The 19,997-nt window shown below is 42.8% G+C and overlaps 1 protein-coding gene across 1 annotated transcript; it reads right to left on the bottom strand.

The window, feature by feature from the left end:
• Nucleotides 1-10,779: 10,779 nt before the first annotated feature.
• On the bottom strand, nucleotides 10,780-16,667 carry LOC138372925 (uncharacterized). Its single transcript, XM_069338601.1, has 2 exons — nucleotides 16,190-16,667; nucleotides 10,780-15,809 (listed from the first exon to the last, which is right to left on the bottom strand). The coding sequence occupies exon 2, from the start codon at nucleotides 15,573-15,575 to the stop codon at nucleotides 11,235-11,237; it is 4,341 nt and encodes a 1,446-aa protein (XP_069194702.1). The 5' UTR covers nucleotides 15,576-15,809; nucleotides 16,190-16,667; the 3' UTR covers nucleotides 10,780-11,234.
• Nucleotides 16,668-19,997: the final 3,330 nt, after the last annotated feature.

Raw genomic sequence — 19,997 nt, forward strand, 5'->3', positions numbered from 1 at the left:
TACATCCCTGAACTCTGTAAATGTCTGCATCATCGTTTTTTTTCCTTCCTGTCGACATGACTTCTCCTCCTCTTCCTCTTTACTTCTTCTTCTTTATTTACTCCTCATTATTTCCAGTTTTCCTTTTTTCTTCTTTCCACTCTATATTTCTTCTTAATTAAGAGAAGAAATCCTCTTTGCCTCTGGAATCTGTTGATGTGTTATCAACAACATATGTTGTTAAATATGACCGAAAAAGTGAGATTAATAATTCTAACACGAATTTTCTCAATATTTCTTATGTTTCTTTTTACTGACGATGGTAATTGAAAAATAAATTCTCCAAAATTCATTTTTATTTCTAGTCTGACGCGACGCTTGAACACGTTTCGTAATAACTTATTACATTTTGAAAGACTTTTGTTTACACACACAACTGTAACCTGAAAACAGTAAACAGAGTTTTACTTATACTAACACTAAACAGCTTATCCGTCTTACTTATACTCACATTTGGGTGAGGTGATATGGTGCAACAGTTTTGGATGAGGTGAACAAACTTGTGGCAAATACAAGACAGAACACGAAACAATGGGTATTATTAGTTGGATAAGAGAGCATAAGAATGGAAGTAACTGTAGAGGGCCTATTAGCCCATACTTCCTCTTGGTGCTTCTATAATGGTTCGGAGTCATTGGAAGTGGGTAGAATATAGTTGTGCATAGGCTGTTGATTGTTGGTGTTGACTTTTGGTATGTAGCATCATGGTACACATCTAAAAGTCAACTTTTTGATGTATAACTTCATCAACAACCCGGTTACCGAACCAGTAATTATCTAAGCATCTTCATCTCATATATTATCTCATTGGAGGTAGCGGCATCATTGTCACATCTGTTACTATTTAACGCCGGGATAACTTCTTGACGGCACGTAATCACCGTGGCATCTTAGCACTTGGCAAGGTGCTGCCCGAAGGCCCCCTGAGACATACACGAGGACGTGAGAGGTGTCAGAGACACCCCCTGGCCTGTCATCCATGTTAGCCTCGACCGACGGCAGCTATACTTCTCGACGAGCACCTGTTGCTCTAACCAAATGGCTGCTGTCAAACTATTTTCTCCGCTACTTCGTTAGATAACATCGTCTCGCGTCTCTTAATTAACATCTCAAGACGGTGGTTCTTGAGAGCTGTGTGTGACCTTGAAGTTCGTGATGAAACATTTGTAAACCACGGTATTAAACCTTTTTTTCTTTAATGGCCCATAGAACGGGTGAGTATTCATGATGTCAGAGTTTATGATGCGAATATCCGCTATTAAGTTTGCGAGACCTAAACATGTAACATCCTCAGACACTTTGTGTCACTTTCCAACTCGCTGGTGATTAGCTTAGAGGGCCATTACTGCCTTGGTAATAAAGAACTTTATCATTTAATTTAGTTCGAGCGTGTCGGAGATCCCCCCTGTAATGAGTAATACATATGCGTAATGTTTAACTTGATATACAGGTGGACTCTCTCTCACGCGGGCAGCCGCCGCCCCATACAACGTGGCCGGAATGGTTATTAGTGAGATGAAGACGATATACGGACGTTGGGAGCAGTGAAGTGAGCCGGATAGGGGCCTCGAGGCTGGCCTGGAAATGAACAGTCAATGACGAGTCTCTTTTCTCTCTCTCTCTCTCTCTCTCTCTCTCTCTCTCTCTCTCTCTCTCTCTCTCTCTCTCTCTCTCTCTCTCTCTCTCTCTCTCTCTCTCTCTCTCTCTCTCTCTCTCTCACTCACTCTCTCTCTCTCTCTCTCTCTCTCTCTCTCTCTCTCTCTCTCTCTCTCTCTCTCTCTCTCTCTCTCTCTCTCTCTCTCTCTCTCTCTCTCTCTCTCTTTCTCTCTCTCTCTCTCTCTCTCTCTCTAAACTGTAGGCTGAAGCACATATATATCATGGTTACAATCAATGTTTTAATGTGTGGATATGTGAAAACAACTTTCTATTGTGCACTGCCACACAAGGGCAGGGATGGGTTCATAAGTGATACAGCTTAGAATATAAATAAAAATTGTTCTTCATTCTTTAAAATGGACAAGCAAATTTTGGGTAAATTGTTAGGATGTCGTCCAGAACACCTGAGTCAATAAAATAGTTACACAGTTGGTGGTACAATAGGCCAGGAGGTCTAAAGTCCTTTACGGTTTCACATTCATCAATATAGTGTTCTAGTGAATGCATTAAAGGTTTATCACAGAGTTTACAATCTGAATATTCTGGTAGTGGCTCAGCCTCACTAACCTGCCAGATGTGTCTATAGCCAAGGCGAATTCGCGCAATTACTACATCACATTGCCTGGTCCGGTTACTGTGCTGACCATACAAATACCTATTATTACAGAATTTGTCATAACTTTTAATACTGCAGCTTTCAGGTCTCTGTGCATTTCTTAGAACTTCTAAATCTGAATTAATTTCTTTAATTTGTATGTTTCTAATAACTGCATTAGATAGTCCAAAGTCATAATCAATGTTTTCTTTCCTGCAAGCCTCATTGGCCAATTGATCTACAAAGTCATGTTTTTCAACTCCAACACGGGATGGGATCCACACAAATTTTATACAAGAATTATTATCATTGGCAAAAATTACATTCCATTTAATATTACAAGCTACTTCCGACATACATTGTGATGGGTTATTTAAGGACTGCAGAGCACTTTTAGAGTCACAGAAAATAACTCCATAAGACTATCAAAATCCTCAGATTAGGCAAAATTGTAATTAATTTTGTCAATAAAGATGTTAATAATAATAATAATCTCTCTCTCTCTCTCTCTCTCTCCCTCCCTCCCTCCCTCCCTCCCTCCCTCCGTAAACAGCAAAGAGACGCTTCTTCACTGGCTTCTTCAATCTACCTGGATGGGGTTTTGGGGAATTCTTCTACTCCCCCAAGCCCGGCCCAGAACCAGGCTTGCCTTGTGAGAGCTTAGTCCAACAGGCTGTTGCTTGGAGCGGCCCGCAAGCCCACATATCCAACACAGCCCTGTTGGTCCGGCACTTCTTGAAGAAAACTGTTTAGGTTTCTCTCGAAGATGACCGCGTTTGTTCCGGCAATATTTCTTATGCTCGCTGGGAGGATGTTGATTCACTGAGCAAAACATTACTGAAAAATCCATTCCTTTACTGAACCTAACATCGGTGAAGAGTGTCTTCTTCGCCAAGTCAAACTCAAGTGAAGAACGGATACAATATTTTAATCCTTCAGGACTATACTATCGTGTGCTGAATTCAGACGCAGAGTCATTGGATACGTTTAAGGCCGAGTCATTGGACACATATTTAAGATAGAATCGTTGAGAGTCATCCAGCGACGACATTGACACAGGAATGGACGGGTGAATAATTTGAACATTGCTCAATGGCTTCACAATACTATGAGATGTCTTTTTAGCCTTCCAAAACTCCTTGTTAGATCTGCAGAGCTTCCTATGTGTTGTTTTAAGGCTTATCCTGTTGTAGTGGGTGTTGCATGCGTCTAAAGGATGTCCCGAAACGCGAGTTGGATTCCGCTACATTGCTTCGTAAGAGATTCTGAACCCTTTACTCTGTACAGCGATTAGGTCAATTTATAATTGCTTTTATTATGAAGCTCTTACTGTCGATCTGGCAGGCGAAGTTTTGAGGTGTTTTGAATCACATAAAGTTATTCCTCCTCTAATGTTTTTGAGTATACCAGTAGCTCGTTATTGTGCAGCTAATGTAGACTGTTTGTGTAGAGTTGAGCCCGTTGTTTCCCTTAATAGTGATAGTCTGAGTTCAAGTATATTTTTTCTATAAAACCTACATGCTGCTGCGGGCCGCCCAGTAGACCACTGGACTGAGCCGTCGGTGTCGACACAGTACTCGTGAGATCTTAAGGTTTTTTATGGAGGAGATAATTGTTTTAAGTGTGACAGCTTAAGAAGAGCGAGAATCTCATTGCCTTTCTTGGTGACGGGTGTGTGTGTGTGTGTGATACTTGAATGTTTGGGTACAGATAAATAGAGACATCAATGACAGGTAGATTTCATTTAAAGGGAAAATTCAGTTTGATGAAATTGTAAGCAGTTTTAGTCAACCATTTAGAAGTGAGCTGATTGATGGGGTTAGCATCAATTGCTGGTGCAGCTGGGAACAAACTAGTTTGTCTCTGGGCACTGCTGGAAATGTTGGTCTCTCGAGACTTTAATGCAAACTATAATTCCACTAAAATCCGATCAGCCTCTACGAATGTTTTTGTAAGACAAAAGTCCAGATTTCTTCTAAATTAGCTTAGCTGTAATGACTCTGGAAAGACAGCAGACTCACAGACCAGCCCGTCCTCCTAAGGTCTCCCAACGTCAAGAAAACGTTGGAAACAACGTCAAGAAACTGTCGTACTAAATTGCCCTTATCCTTAACCTACCAGAGGACCCAAAACGGAAAACGGGACAGTATGTCAATTTCGCGAGTCGCTACCATTTTCTAGTACGACGATTTTTGGCCTTAGGGAGAGTATACGTCAATATACGACGTTCTATTAGGAGGACAGGGTTGCACGGACGTACCTCGGTTGCCAGAGTTATAACACGCTCACAATAACCTGTATTATGGACAACTGATACAGCTCTATGGACTCCGCACCGAACATTTCATTTCCACCGGCCATAAAAGGTGGCATTGGGGCTTTCTCCTCTTACAGGGGGGGAATGGGGGCCAGTTCTGACCCCATTATAACAATCACCTGACACCCACCAATCACTCAGCAAAGTTTAATGACACTAGCTTCAAACCTCTGGCTGCCAACCTTGGACAGGTAAACAAACATCCGGGTAAACAAAAATTCTCTTTTTATAATATAGATAAACAAATTATATGTCTCGCTCTTTATCTCATGTTAATTTACGTGTGTGAATGAAGCCGCTATATTCAATAAATAACTGTAAAACAAATCCCTGAACATACTTATCTGTCCACGGTAAAATGTGTATCCATAGACTTGTTTGTTGTTGTTTTAGATTCAGCTTAGGGGAACAAAAAAGGTGCAAGTAGCACGGGCTATGGTGAACCCGTAGCGGACTTACCTGGTACAGGAGATATATCTGGTCCGTAGTGTGACGATAATCTCCTTCAAGAGATTGAGCCTGCTCTTCCCTCCAAAATTACGTCTTCACAATTATATAAAAAGACTATGGAAGAAATGTCCAACAACGACAACAACACCAGCACCAGCAAGGCTTGCCAGGGTGAGCAGAAACGTATGCAACCAGCCACCTGTTCGAACTCCAACCACCAAACTACCCGTTGATCGCTACGGCTCCGCTGATTGGTCGCCGGTCTGGCTGCACCTGCACTCGCCCCCAATACTACCTGATGTCTGGGGTCACCCCAACATCAGTCCTCAGAATGTTCCGTGCTTTCGTAGCCAGCACTCCTCCCAGCTAGACGTTAGCGTGTACTGAGAGAGGTGGTGGCTTTAAGCCAATATTCCAGCACCTCCCACTTACCTTTGTGTTGCACTTCTTATTATTTTGCCTTAACGTAACTTTTCATTGTGTCATTTAAGTATTCTTATTATTTTGATTCATTGATTTTATTATACATATTTGTTTGTGCATTATTTTCATGTTTTGATTTATTTAACGTAATTAAAATTTCATTGTTAAAGTTTTACTTGTGTTTTGTGTGTCTTCTCCTTACCTTACCACAGACGAAGTTCCAGTTTTTCTATTTTTTTTTTATAACTATGTGACGAGGCCATACCCCTAGCCTTAAACAGCCGAACACCAACGCGTTACCGTCACAAGTTTTATGGGGGCCTGTCCTAGGAGCCTCACTCAGGTACTGGTGCCAAGTGGTAATTTATGGTAAGCGTATTTAACTCTGTTAACGTAGCTTTACTATTTTTCATTCAATTTCATTTTTTATAAGGTGCGGTGTATTGTGCATTACGAGAGTAACATATAGTGAAGGTGAGACAACTTTGGATTACGTGGTGACTGTAGGCCTCAGTCATACTCTTAATTGGTCATCTCTCCCTCCATGTTATTACTCGTATTTACCATCTATGTCCCTTGAATATTTCTCATTCTGACAGATCATCATATTGGTACCCTGGTACTGTGGTCTGCCCCGGGTCAAGAGTACCCAATCTTCTGCAATCTGACTGTAGGAGGACAAAGAGGGCCATAGTTCCTCTAGCTCGAACTTTAGTTGCTGAATTGGGACCTCAGCAGCAGTTCTCGTCACCAGTTGACACCTCGCACCCCTACACGTCAGTCAGAGATGATGATACATACAACGGTAGGGAATTAGCTTATTTTTTCAGAGCACAAAAGTTCGCTAATTCTGTAAGTATCATATTAAATTCAGTAGGAAAAACTTGCTTTATGTCCTTTAGAGACTTGGCAAGGTATGCCTACATCCTTGGACTACCAATTTTACTTTTGAAGCATTTAACTGTTTCATTTGTTTTCGAAACTTTGTTTCATTTGTTAGTAGGATTTTCTTGCCCTTATTCTCTTACATGAGTACCGGGTACAAGATTTCCTGCGCCCTTGATTTAATTTAATCATTTAATATCTTTCACTTAACGTTAATTGTTAAAGATCACACAGGATAGGTACCAGTTGCCACGTTGTCCTGTTTCTGACATTTCATTATTGAACATTCGTGTACCTTTATTTGCTAATTTCACCATGTTTCGTCTCCAAACTTTCCGTGCAAATCCAGCAGGTGAAATAGGGACTTTGAGTCGTGCCAAGAGGACTGAACTACAAACTCTTGCACATGAGTATCAACTAGAAGTTCCCTACCAAGCCAACAAAAATGACCTACACAACCTGTTGCTGGATTACTATTTAGAGCAAGGTAAGATAGACTCTGAAACTCATGAAACTTACTATATTGCAGATAAAACTGACTTGGCAACGATGAAACTTAAACTAGAGCTGGCTAAGATTGAACGTGAGCAGCAAAAGGAAGCCCGCGAACAGCAAAGGGAAGCCCTCGAACAACAAGAACGAGCAGCTGCCATACGAAGAGAAGAACAAGAACGAGAAATCACCCTCCGAGAACGTGAAGCTGCCTTGAGGAGAGAAGAACACGAACGTGGACTCGCCCTCCAGGAACGTGAGGTTGCACTACTCCAGGAGCGGGAACGAGTACAGCTTGAAACACTCCAGGAGCGGGAACGAGTACAGCTTGAAACCAAACGACGCGAGTTGGAGATGCAACGCGAACATGACAAGCAACAAGCAACTCTGGCTCTAGAGTGTCGTCAACGCGAAATCTCCTTGGAAACTTCACACTTCACTCAACGCCAGCAAGCTACTGCAAATCTTCCCGTCAGTTTTAATATATCACATGCAAGTAAGTTAATGCCATCCTTTGTAGAAGCAGAAGTTGATGTGTTTTTCACCACCTTTGAAACCCTTGCTAATCAACTCAGTTGGCCTGTCGACCAATGGGCCACACTTCTCAGAGTCCATCTTACAGGTAGAGCTGCAGTCACACTCAGTACTTTGGCGTCTGAGAATGACTACTACACTCTGAAACAAGCAGTGTTGGACGCCTACCTACTTTCCACCGAAAGTTATAGAAGGAAATTCCGTGACCACCTGAAGGCAAGTACCACTACCTTCCTCGAGTTTGCTAACACGAAACGGAGGTATTTCATGAAATGGCTGGAAGCAGCACATGTCTCTACTTTTGCAGAACTCGTCAACCTGATGCTTGTTGAAGAATTCTTGAGACGTGTGCCGCCTCCTGTCCGCCTCTACTTAGCAGATAAAGAAGAAACCGACTACCTGAAGTGTGCTAAGTCGGCTGACACTTACAGCCTCATCCACCGGCTTACACCTGAACCATCCTCCAGTAAGAAGTCGTGGTACAGTTACGAGAAGGTGAGCCCCGATCAAGCTGGTTCACAACTGTACTGCAAGTATTGTAGACTCTATGGACATACCATAGACAAGTGTGGTAAGTCTCAATACAAGGGAACCACTGACCAACAACGACCCAAACCAACTCCTCCTAAGTCCGGTAAGCCTGTGATGAATGTTGGTGTTGATGTTAATGATCTTTCTCTTTTCAGTAACCACCTGTATACTGGAACTGTCTCTGCCAACGGTTCAAATCCGGAGGGACGTTTCAAATTGAAGATCTTGAGGGACACAGCGGCTCTACAATCGATCATCTTGAAGTCGGCTGTGCCCAACATAGTCTACACCGGGGAAACAGTCTTCATCACTGACCTCACTGCTACCACTCCATACCCTCTCGCCAGAGTCCACCTGGATTGTCCCTACGTGAACGGGGAAGTCCAAGTCGCCGTCAGGGAAAAGCCTTTTCCCATGCCTGGAGTGCAACTTCTCCTAGGCAACGACTTGGCAGAAGACCTGCAACCGACCAACCTGATCGTCATGGACAAACCCCAGGTGTGTAACTCTGTGCCAAGTAACCCTATTCTTGAGTATGTTCCAGCAGAGGTTCAAGAGAGTGATGAAGTTTCTCCTCCGGTTCTCGTGACCACCCGTGCACAAGCCGCACGTCCACAGCCAGCTGACTCTACTGCTACCGCTGTCCCTCAAGACCCTCAGAAACTACCCCCGCATCTGACCAAGTTGGAGTTCCGTAAGTTGCAGAGGGAAGATCTTACTTTAACACCATTGTTTTTCCAGGCTGAGACTCAACCCGACAGTATTCCTGGGTTCTTCCTAGAGAACGACTTGCTCTACCGCAGATATAGACCCAGTAAACTGAAGGAGGAGGACGATTGGGCCAACACCGAACAACTTGTGATTCCCACCAGCCTGCGGCCCACTATTCTACACCTGGCCCATGGAGCATTCTCCCACTACGGCTTCAACAAGACTTACCATGGGATTCGCCAAGACTACTACTGGCCAGGTATGGTAAATAACGTCAAACAGTACGTAAAACAGTGTCATACATGTCAGATGGCAGGCAAACCGAACGTCTCCATTCCCAGAGCGCCACTGATTCCCATACAGGTGCCTGCGGAACCTTTCCACAGACTCATAATAGACTGTGTTGGTCCTTTACCTCGGACCAGTTCAGGTAACGCCTACATCCTAACCATCCTGTGTCCTACCACCAGATTTCCCATAGCAGTTCCAGTGAAGAACATCACGGCTGCTACGGTTATCAAACATCTACTGAAGATCTTCACTCAATACGGATTTCCCAGGGAGATTCAAAGTGACTGTGGCACCAACTTCACCAGTGATCTCTTCAAAAGGACACTGGAGGAGTTCAACATCAAACAGGTATTGTCCAGCCCCTATCATCCTGCTTCACAGGGTTCTCTTGAACGTAGTCATCAGACCATCAAAGCACTCTTGAAAAAGTTTTGTAGTGAAACCTCAAAGGATTGGGATAAGCAGATTGACCTAATAATGTGTATTTTCAGAAGTCTCCCCAATGAGTCCCTAGGAGTATCTCCTTATGAGATGCTCTACGGCCGTAAGTGCCGTACTCCCCTTAAGGCTTTCAAAGACTCTCTCAGAGATGCCACCTTCAGTGAGCATCAGAATGTGCCCCAGTTTCTTCAAAACCTTCAACACATTCTAGAGAGAGTCCACCGCTTTGCTCATGATAATCTATTGAAAGCCCAGGTGAGAATGAAGACTCATTACGACCAGACCAGCAAAGTAAGAAAATTCAAGCCGGGAGACTTCGTCCTTGCTTATTTCCCTATCCCAGGTTCACCTTTACAAAACAGATTTTCAGGACCCTACTGCGTCAAAGAGTGCAGGAATAATAATAATTATGTGATAGAGACTCCAGATAGGCGGCGGAAGACCCAGCTGTGCCACGTCAACCTCCTGAAGCAATATAATGGTACTCCTCCCACTGTCTTGATTAACTATTCCACATTCACAGAACCCTACATCCACAGTGAGACCTTCCCAGCTTCTCCTCCCGAAAGCACTGACAAGGAGTCAGCGCTTTCTAATTCCGAAATCCTTAATGATCTTCCCAAATACTTTCAGGATAATCATAGTGCACCTCTCGTCAAGATCTTCAGAGAACATCAAGAGTTGTTCAGAGATGATCCCCAAGAGTGTAATGTTACCCAGCACGACATCCAACTGCTCCCCGACACCCGGCCGATTCGTCAACCCTTCTACCGAATCAGCCCGAGCAAGAAGGAAGTCATGCGTGCTGAGGTGCAATACCTCTTGGATCATGGACTGGCTACACCTTGTGAGTCCCCCTGGGCCTCACCTTGTATCTTGGTGCCCAAACCCCAAGGTAAGGTGCGGTTGTGCACTGACTATCGAAAACTGAACTCTGTCACTGTCAAGGATGCTTACCCCTTGCCAAGGATAGATGACATCCTTGATGCCATTGGTAGTGCCCAGTACTTGTCCCAAGTGGACTTGCTTAAGGGGTACTATCAAGTGTGTCTAACGGAGCGCGCTAAAGAGATATCTGCCTTCATCACTCCTTTTGGACTTTTCAGATATGAACGCCTTCCTTTCGGACTATGTAATGCCCCGGCCACCTTTCAAAGAGCTGTCAACCGTGTCATCCAGGGCTTGGATAACACATACGCCTACCTGGACGATATCGTCGTAGCCTCCAACTCCTGGAGTGAACATTGTTACCTATCGTACGTTACGGCTCGTGATCCTACAGCAGCCAAATTTTAATAAGTCTAGGGTTACGACACAACTGCTGTTCTCAATAGCGAATCACCAGTATAACCCCTTAATAGGTAATGAGCACATAATTAACAATCTTCGTTTAGGACTGAAGAATAGATACACAATATGATAGCTATATATTCAAAACAGTATAATATAAAAACACAGATGGTAAAGTTAACTTATAGAATATGATTGTATAGTCATGTCACAATATATATAATAGTAATTATGGCAACAAATGAATAATAACAGACTTATCTCCCACTTGTTCCTCCCCTAGTCCTGTATCAGCCACTGAACTCTCGCTCTGTCGCCACCCACATTCTCACCTCCCGTCTGCCTCATCCCAGGATGAGGGATGGAAACTAAGGACTTTTTAATATTATAAACTAATTGAACAACCACTTGTTCTCAAAACACATAAGACTGCAAGTTACATATAATAGTTACTTACAAAATATATAAGTACAATGACACCTGTTTAATTACAATATATAAAGCATTTCCTAACTAAATAAAAGTGACATCTGGAACTCTCAAACTGAACAGGTCCAGCTTTCCCGTATCAATCAGGTATTAGACTTGTGCAACGGCAACCGCTCTCCTGTCCACTGACGCTGCCAAACCACACGACAATTTACCCAAAACACAATGTGTGTACATATACATGCAATGATAAAATAAAATAATATTTATTTTAAATTTATATACGTATTCTGCTAGGAGTACGTAACACTTCCACCTCCAAGAAAAAAAATGCAATGGATTGAAGATCAATGGCATTTTTTCAAAGTAAAATGTATGACACTTGAGATTTATGGTATTAATTACACCAAACATGTATAAGTAATAAGAACACATTTCTGGACAAAAATGAAAACACTCCAAATATAGTCTTACAGGAAACTCAGAAATTTCAGTCTTATGACTATGTTCTACATATGTATCACTGGAGTATGCAAATTTATCTCTCCAAGGTACTATCTCATTTATTTCACTTTGTTTTAGATCATATTTCACACACCTATCTACAACAGTATCATTAGTAGCATGAATAGAATTGTCAATAAAGGTAGCTGCTTTCACACAGTTATCATGGCAATTTTGCTTTTCATATGTTTCTACTATTTCTTCAAGATCAGTTTCATTTTTCCATGTGATTCCTTTTCCACATGGTGAATTTTCCCAAGACAGCCTCGATTTTCCATTACTCCCTTTTTCTGGAGCTGAACTGCTTAATTGAAGCAGGCTGTATGTTGAGTTGAGTTGGAACTTCTCCTGGGTATGCTCTGACACAGACATCTGCTCATCATCACTCTTGATCCTCTGTGGAACACATACTCTCGCCCAATGGATACTAAAATTAGAGAAAGTAGCATTAAACCTCACAATTATGCATAAGACTTTCCCATTCATAGAACCTTCCGAAACACAAGACACCGACTTATCAAACCTTTGACCTTCCAACCAAGAAATACAACCCAAGACAAGTGCAAAGACTACCTGATCGAACTGACTCAGATGATCCATAAGGAACACAGAAATCAATTGCCTCATAACTCTGTCATAACGATCAGTGAAAGAAAACAGGCATCTGCCTAGGCACCATATCTCAATCATAACTCTCAAGACAAGTTCACACCCTCTGATGGTGAACTTGAACACAACACACACATTCATCAACCGTCTAGTCTTCCAAGAGACTAAATAAAACATGCCGAAAACGTTACAATCCTCACCATCACTTCCCAAGTGATTTACGTCTGATGACAACCAATCAACCAAGAGGTTTAAGGGTCTTAACATCTTGAAGATGAACAGCAGATTACCTGGAAAACGCCCAAGGACAATCTGAAACCCTTCACAATGATTAACTCTAGGTAGGATAACCTTATCCTCCAACTTGAATTGCACACCTGGAGCCTCAAACATCTGCTCCCCAGTATGATTTAATCCTTCACCCACAATATGACTCTGAAAATCAACACCACACTTAAGTGGAACATACACTTTTATTACTCGTGCATCAAAATTAACTGGATCTGAATATAGAGACACTGCTCTAGCATAACTCACCACTTCCTCAGAACTGGATGCACAACCTACTTGAGTAAACTCTCTCTGCTCCACCACAAGGCTTGACAAAGATGTCCCACAGTCCATTACTTCACAAGAAAATGGCTGCAGAATAAAAGTAGAGTTCAACATCCTACACACACTCTGACTCAATGTACACAATGAGAAATACTTCCTCCACATAGAATAAGAATCACAACTCCGCAACTTAGATCCAAATGCTGCTTTACCACTCTTAATGATTTTACCAAAATTTCCTCCCATGACTTCTGGAGCTGCTTGGAGTACTGTCTGCTCACAATCAACAATATAACTACCAAGCTGGGTCACATCCTCACAGACAACTGAAGAGGGAGGCTCAATGGGTCTCCATCTACTCAACAGAAGCTGATCCTCTGGCTGCTTTCCCACACTCTCCAAAGCTGGATCTACAGTACAGACTGTCTCCTTGCTTCTCTCTGAAATCTTAGGGTCAGTTCTACTCAAAGCACATAAATGAAGGGAATCTGAAACGAGCGGGCAAGTAACAGGTAGTTTGACCTCCTCCCCTATTATATCACCTTGACTAGGGTGAGGCGGGGCCTCCACAACGGACTTACTCTCGACAACTGATTCTAAACTTGGAGTGAGCGGGAATACTTCTGCCAACCCGACATCTTGTCCTAAACCATTCACTTGGCTGGAATACAGAGTCGTGGCTTTTAAGTTTCTCTCAACTCCTGGCACAACGTTCGTAGTGAGCGGGCAAGACAATGGTACATGGACATCCTTTCCCAATTTATTGGAATAAAGCAGAGTCATAGTATCAAGCTTACTCTCAACAACTAAATCGGCCACACAGGAATCTGGAACAACCACATCCCACTTCTCCACTGAAGGGGTACTGGTTACTGGCACAAATGCTTGAGTAACAACATCAGAACTGACAACTGGATTTATAAGAGTACTGACATCAGCACAGGTAGAAGGGACAAAACCATCTTCTACAACAGGTTCCTTCATAGAACTAACTTCAGCACAGGCAGAATAAACATGGTCTGCAACTGGCTGTTTACACAAACGGGGATCAATCTCACCCACATCATGATTTATGGCCACATCATTACCCAATATAACATCCACACCTGGGATGGGCAACTGTGTACTAACACCCACAGTGCATAAACGTGGTGTAATGGTGGATCTGAAATTAATGTCTATTAGAGGTACAGTTTTACATCCTGCAACACTCTGAAGAACAACAAACTTTCCTGTCTCTCTCTTTTCAACATCAGAAAGAATACTGGATGAAATTATGGTTTGGGAAGCACCTGTATCACGAAGAATAACCACTGGCTTCCACTTTCCATTAATACACAAGACTTCACCTGAAGACATATATGGTGAATACTGTTTCAACCAATTGGGGTTTACAGTTACATGTTTATTAGTAAGTTTATTTTGCACACCTCTGCAATAAATGAGACCAGTTGGTCGTAACTCAGGGTGCAATATAAAACATGAATGAATTCCATGGCCTTTTCTCTTACAATGGGAACAGGACCTTACAGTGGACACACTGGTAGAACCAACTGTAGGTTTAGAAATAACCTTATTATTATTTGACATTCCTGACAATGAAGTAGCAGGGTTAGATTTTGTAAGAGAAGAGCTCATGGGAGTAACTGGAGTACTAGGACTGGATGGATTCTGATAAGGAGTTCGGTGAGCATTATAATTTACTCTACGACTAGACTTAGGTGAAGTGGCCGTAAACGGGGCCTTAGTCAACAACTCATGCTCATCCGCGAGCTTTGACAGCTCATCAATGTCTGTTACATTCTTTTGTTCTGCCATAAAAGTAGACAACTGGTCTGGGAGACATGACAATACTTCTTCCATTATAAGAAGATTCTTTAGAGCATCAAAATCAGTGACTGGAAGTGACTTTAACCATCTGTTACAAAATTTCGTCTTCTGACGAGTAAAATCTGCTATTGTCTGATCACTTGTCCTCCTTAGATTTCTGAACTTTTGCCTGTGTGCCTCTGGATTTAGTTGATAAGCATTTAAGATGCTTTTCTTTACAAAATCATAATCAAAGCTATGAGCGTCAGGTAGGGATGTGAAAACCTCCTGACTACGCCCCTTGAATTGAGACTGCATAATGGCTACCCACTGATCCCTTGGCCAGTTCATACTGATGGCAATTTTATTAAAATGTGCAAAGAAAACCTCAGGATCTTCCTCATTGAACTTGGGCAACTCTATATACTTATTCATCCTGATGGGATTATTATCACTATTTGTTGAAACATTACTAGTATTTCCATGCCCAGCTGCCATACGCTGTGATTCAAGCCTGAAGTTAGTGTCAGCCATTTGTTGTTGAATCTCTAATTGTTGCTTCTTTGTGGCTTCAAGTTGCAACTCAATTAAACCTCTCTGGTTTTGTGCCGCAATTTCTAAACGCCTAGTCTCCAGCTCCCTTTGCTGAGCTTCAGCCTCTAATATTTTCTGTTGCTGTTGAGCTTCAATCTCTCTTTGACGAGCTTCAGCCTCTAATATTCTCTGTTCTTTTTGAGCTTCAAGCTTAGCATTGGCTATTTGAGCTTCTAACTCAAGACGCTTTAACGTCATCTGATCACTCGACTCCTCTCTTAACTCCTCTAGAATTTCTTCCTCTAAATCCCCATTCTCAACAAAATGCGTCACAATGACTTTCAATATTTGGGCTTTAACCATTCTATTGCTGGCGGTCAAATCCAACTGATTTGCCATTTGTATTAACTCAGTCTTTTTAAGGTTCTGAATCCCTTCAAAGTCTGGGTGAGCCACCAACGCTGCAACTTTCTCCTCCATCGTTACTAACACTTGGCACTTGATTCACAAAAATAATTAAAATAATGGCACTGCACTACACTTCACTGTAAAATTGTCACCACACTGAAAATTCGCTTGGCCTCACTGCACAAACAAAATATATAGGATGACTTACCTCAAAATCGTGAAACGTTGTTACTTGACACACAGGAAGGCTTGCTTGGCACATGGAATAGTTCTTAAGAAACACACAGAGACACTTGACACTGGTACCTAGGAAGGCAAGGTTAGATTAGCATAGTTAAGTTAAAAATGGGACAATATTTCCCGGCACAGGCCCCCATAACTCTTTGTTACCTATCGTACGTTACGGCTCGTGATCCTACAGCAGCCAAATTTTAATAAGTCTAGGGTTACGACACAACTGCTGTTCTCAATAGCGAATCACCAGTATAACCCCTTAATAGGTAATGAGCACATAATTAACAATCTTCGTTTAGGACTGAAGAATAGATACACAATATGATAGCTATATATTCAAAACAGTATAATATAAAAACACAGATGGTAAAGTTAACTTATAGAATATGATTGTATAGTCATGTCACAATATATATAATAGTAATTATGGCAACAAATGAATAATAACAGACTTATCTCCCACTTGTTCCTCCCCTAGTCCTGTATCAGCCACTGAACTCTCGCTCTGTCGCCACCCACATTCTCACCTCCCGTCTGCCTCATCCCAGGATGAGGGATGGAAACTAAGGACTTTTTAATATTATAAACTAATTGAACAACCACTTGTTCTCAAAACACATAAGACTGCAAGTTACATATAATAGTTACTTACAAAATATATAAGTACAATGACACCTGTTTAATTACAATATATAAAGCATTTCCTAACTAAATAAAAGTGACATCTGGAACTCTCAAACTGAACAGGTCCAGCTTTCCCGTATCAATCAGGTATTAGACTTGTGCAACGGCAAACGCTCTCCTGTCCACTGACGCTGCCAAACCACACGACAATTTACCCAAAACACAATGTGTGTACATATACATGCAATGATAAAATAAAATAATATTTATTTTAAATTTATATACGTATTCTGCTAGGAGTACGTAACAAACATCTGCTCCAGCTGCGACGTCTGTTCTCCAAGCTCCTGACAGCCGGCCTCACCATCAACCTGGGCAAGTCCACTTTCGCGAAAGATATCACCAAGCCTTTCGTCCTTCATGTCGACGCCAGTGGTACCGGCGTTGGTGGTGTCCTGATGCAACAACGAGGCGAGGAAGTTCTACCTGTCAGCTACTACAGCTACAAACTGAAACCACACCAGAGGAACTACAGCACTATTGAAAAGGAGCTACTATCCATCGTCCTGAACCTCCAACACTTCGCTCCGTACCTACAAGGCGCCAGGTCTACCACCATCTTCTCAGACCACAACCCTCTCCGCTTCCTACATCAAGCCCAATTCACCAACCAGCGTCTTCTACGATGGGCTCTGTATTTACAAGACTTCAACCTGGAGATCCGCTATATCAAGGGTTCTGACAACACCATAGCCGATGCCCTCTCCAGAGTTTATGAAGTAGAAGCGACTCCATCCATTACTCCACCACATAACGACGTACTTCTTCCAGAACCGCAGGCTTCGGGGGAGAGTTGTGACGATAATCTCCTTCAAGAGATTGAGCCTGCTCTTCCCTCCAAAATTACGTCTTCACAATTATATAAAAAGACTATGGAAGAAATGTCCAACAACGACAACAACACCAGCACCAGCAAGGCTTGCCAGGGTGAGCAGAAACGTATGCAACCAGCCACCTGTTCGAACTCCAACCACCAAACTACCCGTTGATCGCTACGGCTCCGCTGATTGGTCGCCGGTCTGGCTGCACCTGCACTCGCCCCCAATACTACCTGATGTCTGGGGTCACCCCAACATCAGTCCTCAGAATGTTCCGTGCTTTCGTAGCCAGCACTCCTCCCAGCTAGACGTTAGCGTGTACTGAGAGAGGTGGTGGCTTTAAGCCAATATTCCAGCACCTCCCACTTAACTTTTGTGTTGCACTTCTTATTATTTTGCCTTAACGTAACTTTCATTGTGTCATTTAAGTATTCTTATTATTTTGATTCATTGATTTTATTATACATATTTGTTTGTCCATATTTTCATGTTTTGATTTATTTAACGTAATTAAAATTTCATTGTTAAAGTTTTACTTGTGTTTTGTGTGTCTTCTCCTTACCTTACCACAGACGAAGTTCCAGTTTTTCTATTTTTTTTTTATAACTATGTGACGAGGCCATACCCCTAGCCTTAAACAGCCGAACACCAACGCGTTACCGTCACAGTAGACATGTACCTGGGTAGCAAGCGGACACAAGACTGTGTTCCCTGTCAGTGTGAAACTGGTAAAACTCCGCTGACACCTCATCCTGTCCTCCAAATAGACCGTCGCATTTTGATGTACACTCTACCTAAGGCCAAAAATCGTCGTACTAGATAATAATAGCGGCTCGCGATATTGTCCCCGTTTTCTGTTTTGGATCCTCTGGTAGGTTAGGATAAGGAGCACTTTAATACGATAGTTCCTTGACGTTGGGAACCTTAGGAGGACGTGATGAACACCTATAGTGTCTTCACTATAAACAGGGTGACTAGAGGAGGTGTACAAGCAGACTTGTGTTGGCTACTGCTTGCGTATTGGTCGTCAGAGAGCTTGAACATTTTGGTAAGCTTGGTCATGTCGTAGCAAATTCTAATGAACTATAATTCACTCGGCGCATGCTCCTCCCCGTCTCTGCGTCATATCATGTTGCAACAGAACCCCCCACCCCTCACCCCCACCCCCACCCCTCACCCCCACCCTCACCCCCACCCCCACCCCTCACCCTCCATCCCTACCCCCACCCTCACCCCCACCCCCACCCCTCACCCTCCATCCCTACCCCCACCCCTCACCCCCACCCCCACCCCTCACCCTCCATCCCTACCCCCACCCCTCACCCCCACCCCCACCCCTCACCCCCACCCTCACCCCCACCCCTCACCCCCACCCCCACCCCTCACCCTCCATCCCTACCCCCACCCCTCACCCCCACCCCCATCGCTGTTGCACGCTACGCTGCATCGCATATTTTTTCTGGTAAAATAACATATTTTTTTTTAATGGAAAAAACAAAAGATCTTGAGCGTCGTCGTGTTCAGTTCGTGTATGGGAATATAGATCAATGAATGAACTTTCTGATTCAAACTGCTTTTACTCCATCACTTTACAACCAACTTATGACTCCTGCCGTTGGGGGGAGGGGGGGGGAGGGGAGGAGGGGGGGGCGAGGGGGGTGGGGAGGAGGGGGGGTGGGGAGGGGGGGAAGGAGGGGAAGTCTGCTATTTATCGAGAGCTCCCCCCCCCCCCACACTTCTCTAGGTCAACTACTGACCTATCCCAAGGATGCAAAAACACAACGGCTACCTAATTCCCCCCGGCCACCTGCTCACTGCTAGGTGAACAGAGACATCAAGTGAAAGAAAACTTGGCCACTGTTTTTTTTTTCAGAGGATCGAACCTGTTATCTTCTATGGTATAATTTAACAGGAAATACTAACATGTTCAGACAAGTTCATTTGGGTTCAGTGACTTTTTTTTCTTTTTTAAATAATATACAATATATAGATCATATTTACATCAATTTACAAGGGCAAATACTGCATTTATATATATATTTTATATATAATTCTCAGTAAACCAATTTTCCATATCATCCGTAAACCCCAAATGTTATACATGATCCTGCTGTTATACATGATGTAAATGTATGTATGTAAATGTTACACATGATATAAGATGCTATACATGTTATACATGATGTAAAGTGACCAAAATACACTTTTTAGGCGGCAGCGGCCTAACCTCATCTCAAGTAAAGTGGACAGTTGATATGTCACAACCTGTCAATAACTGATTAATTCATCTGACGCTGCATAAAATAACAGCAGGTCATTGACTTCTCTTGTCCCACACACACATCACTTCACATCCCTCTCCCGATGTCTTGAAGTCATCACCGGCTGTCTTCTCTCCAGGCTCCAATTTCACAGTCATTTCCTATCTTACATGTCACTGTATTTTGCAGACACAATCCTCACGATAACAAATAATTATCTCTCACTCATCTCATGCGATCGTTGAGTTTAGAGCTCAGACAGCCCGTCCTCATAAACAATGGCTAAATGCTTGTTATCCAACCACCAAATGACAACCTTTCTCCCCCCCCCCCACCCCCCGTCCGCCCTGTTTACGTAAAGGAGAAAAACTATTTACATTATTTACACAACCGACTATTTACACAACTTGGGCAACGTGGAGACTGGCTGCCCAAGGCGTGTAAATACAAATAATTGCCCGCAGTACCCAAACATTTAAACAAACAACCCTAGGTCT

The sequence above is a fragment of the Procambarus clarkii genome, chromosome 40, assembly GCF_040958095.1.
Source record: "Procambarus clarkii isolate CNS0578487 chromosome 40, FALCON_Pclarkii_2.0, whole genome shotgun sequence".
Lineage (NCBI taxonomy): Eukaryota > Metazoa > Arthropoda > Malacostraca > Decapoda > Cambaridae > Procambarus > Procambarus clarkii.